The sequence below is a fragment of the Penaeus japonicus genome, unplaced genomic scaffold (genome assembly GCF_977035675.1).
Source record: "Penaeus japonicus unplaced genomic scaffold, GWHDUDI00000001_assembly GWHDUDI00000032, whole genome shotgun sequence".
Lineage (NCBI taxonomy): Eukaryota > Metazoa > Arthropoda > Malacostraca > Decapoda > Penaeidae > Penaeus > Penaeus japonicus.
In genome coordinates, this window is record NW_028234434.1 from 2,539,436 (window position 1) to 2,541,935 (window position 2,500).

Consider the following 2,500-nt stretch of genomic DNA (forward strand, 5'->3'; position numbering starts at 1 on the left):
AAATATATAAGTATTCACACACACAGACACACACACACACACACACATATATATACACATATACACACATAGGTGTGTTTACAGTATGGGTATGTGCGCATCTATTCCCGCGTCAACTGACCCTGCCCTTCTCCATCAGGTTCGTGAGCATGACGACGGTGTGCACCTTCCGCTCCCACACCATCCGCCAGAAGTCCTCGATGGTGTGGTCATTCGGGCCCTGCGCCGCTATGAAGCACGGCTTCCCTGCGCGGTCCTGGAGTCGGAGAAGAGGACGTTAGTCTAGAAGTATGAGGTATGAGACGGTGTGGTCACACAAAGCACACAGGCGCGCACGCACACACACAAACACACACACTTCTCCGTTGTGACAACGCTAAAAGCATAATCGAAACTTCTCACCTGGGTTGAGTCACCGTTGTCCAAAGGCAACGGCACACCAGAACGAACAACTCAAACCATCAACTGCCCTGTTACCCAATACCCGAACCTCTTTACCTTTAGCACGTGAGGCACCGGCGAGATGACTTTAGGCTCCGCAGAATGGCCTTTTCTTACATCGCTTATTTTTCCTCAAATGCACATCAACGATAGGGAACGTCTAATACCATCTCGGCCGTTCCTTGGCTGATGTCGTGAGATTACCAAGGGATTTTAAGTGAAATGTATGTTTTTTGTTTAGTGTTGTGCTTCGTTCGTGGTTTTATTATTGCCTCTCTGTTCTGGTTTTCGGTGTGGAGAGGATGGCGGACGATATAAAAAGGCAGTCATTTTGTGACAACCGGTCGTGTTCCCTGGAGCCATTCCAGAGACGCCCGACTGTGGCAAGTGACTTGTGGTACGGGTGACATATATCATACTTTACGAAATGACAGATAGTGGCTAGACCCTCTGATAGACTCCTGTCACACACGGGTATTACGTGATTATGATGACCTATGGTGAATTATGCAATAGCCTACTAATGATCCAATTTTTGCTTTGATCACCCTGAACATCTGGCTACTAGGTAGAGACTGACATACCTTAGGTCGCTTTTGGCCGGAATGCCTATGGTCTCTTTCTTCTTCTTCTCAGCTTGTAAGGGCCCGTAGTTGGACATAAGCCTTCCCCAATTCTTTCCATCTTTGCCGATCCAGCGCTATTCTGTGCCAGTTCTTCTCGGATTTGTCTAAGTCATCTCTCCATCTTCTTGTGAAGCCCCTCGGTATCCAGTAGGTAATTATTTTAGTCCATCGGTTGTCAGTCCTTCCTATAACATGTCCTGCCCATCTCCATTTTATTTCGCTGATTGTTTCCAAAATATCTCTCACTCTTGTTTGTTCCCTAATCCATTCAGCTGTTTTCCTATCACGCCATGTGATGTTAAGCATGGTTCGTTCATGGGCTCTTTGCATTGTTCTTAGTTTCAACATTTCCTTCTTCGTTACGTTCCATGTTTCTGCACCATATGTGACAATTGGTAGAATGCACTGATTGTAGACTTGACCTTTGAGAATTAGTGAGATGTCCTTGTTCTTAAATATTTTACTTGCTCTGCCAAAAGCTTGTCATCCCCTTGTTATTCTTCTTTTAATTTCTTGTTCTTTGGAGGTTGAGTTTGCAGATATAAGCTGACCTAGATAGATGTAGTTTTGGACCACTTCAATCTCATTGTTAGCAAGCTCTATTTTGATATTTTCATTTAGGTGACTGTTTGTCATTATTTTGGTTTTCTTCAAATTCATACTCAGCCCAACCTTCAAACTTTCCACTTTGAGTTCGTGTAATATCTGGTTTAATTCCTGTCCGTTCTTGGCTAGAATTATAATGTCGTCTGCGAATTTAAGATGGTTTAAGTATTCGCCATCTATTCTGATGCCTTTTTGATCCCAGTTAAGTTTCCGAAAAACTTTCTCAAGACAAGCAGTGAACATTTTCGGTGAGCTTGTGTCACTCCTCAATGGTCTCTTTACCCTCCTAAAAAAAAAAAAAAAAAAAAAAAAAAAAAAAAAAAAAAAAAAATCTAACTTGTCATAGAACCTGCACGGAACAATAATTATTGTGTGGTACCATAACCTCACTCTGCACCAAATAAACCTGCTAATAGCTAATCTACCCTCCAGCAGCTCGTCTGTTATTCTTTAATAAAAGCCATGCTCGATATCCAGTGACAACCTTTGGAGATTTGATTGATGAAATGCACAAGCAAATTTGTTTATCTGAAACTTCAGCTAAAAATACAGTGTCCGACCACAGAAATTTAGAATTCTCTCAGGCTGAAGCAGACAACCTAAACACAAACGCGTATAAATCTACGGACCGAGAATCCAGCTTTCAAAGGGTGGTAAATAAAGATCTAAACTAAAAAAACTAACCTCGATGACTGTCTATTCACAGTTGATGTACTATAGAATCATGTTATTACCTTAATTTGTACTACAATGTTAACAACAATGTCACGACTCTACATCAATGTATCAAAGCTTGCCCATGCCTGTGCAGTCAGCCAGGGTGGTAA

At 42.1% G+C, this 2,500-nt stretch overlaps 1 protein-coding gene across 2 annotated transcripts in view; it reads right to left on the minus strand.

Moving 5' to 3' along the window:
* Positions 1-2,500, minus strand: part of LOC122242822 (phosphatidylinositol phosphatase PTPRQ) — a 31,242-nt gene that overhangs the window by 3,620 nt on the left and 25,122 nt on the right. For both annotated transcript variants that reach the window (XM_043000220.2, XM_043000221.2), the window contains exon 12: positions 122-256. In XM_043000220.2, the coding sequence (XP_042856154.2) occupies positions 122-256 (135 nt within the window). The remainder of the gene's footprint in view (positions 1-121; positions 257-2,500) is intronic.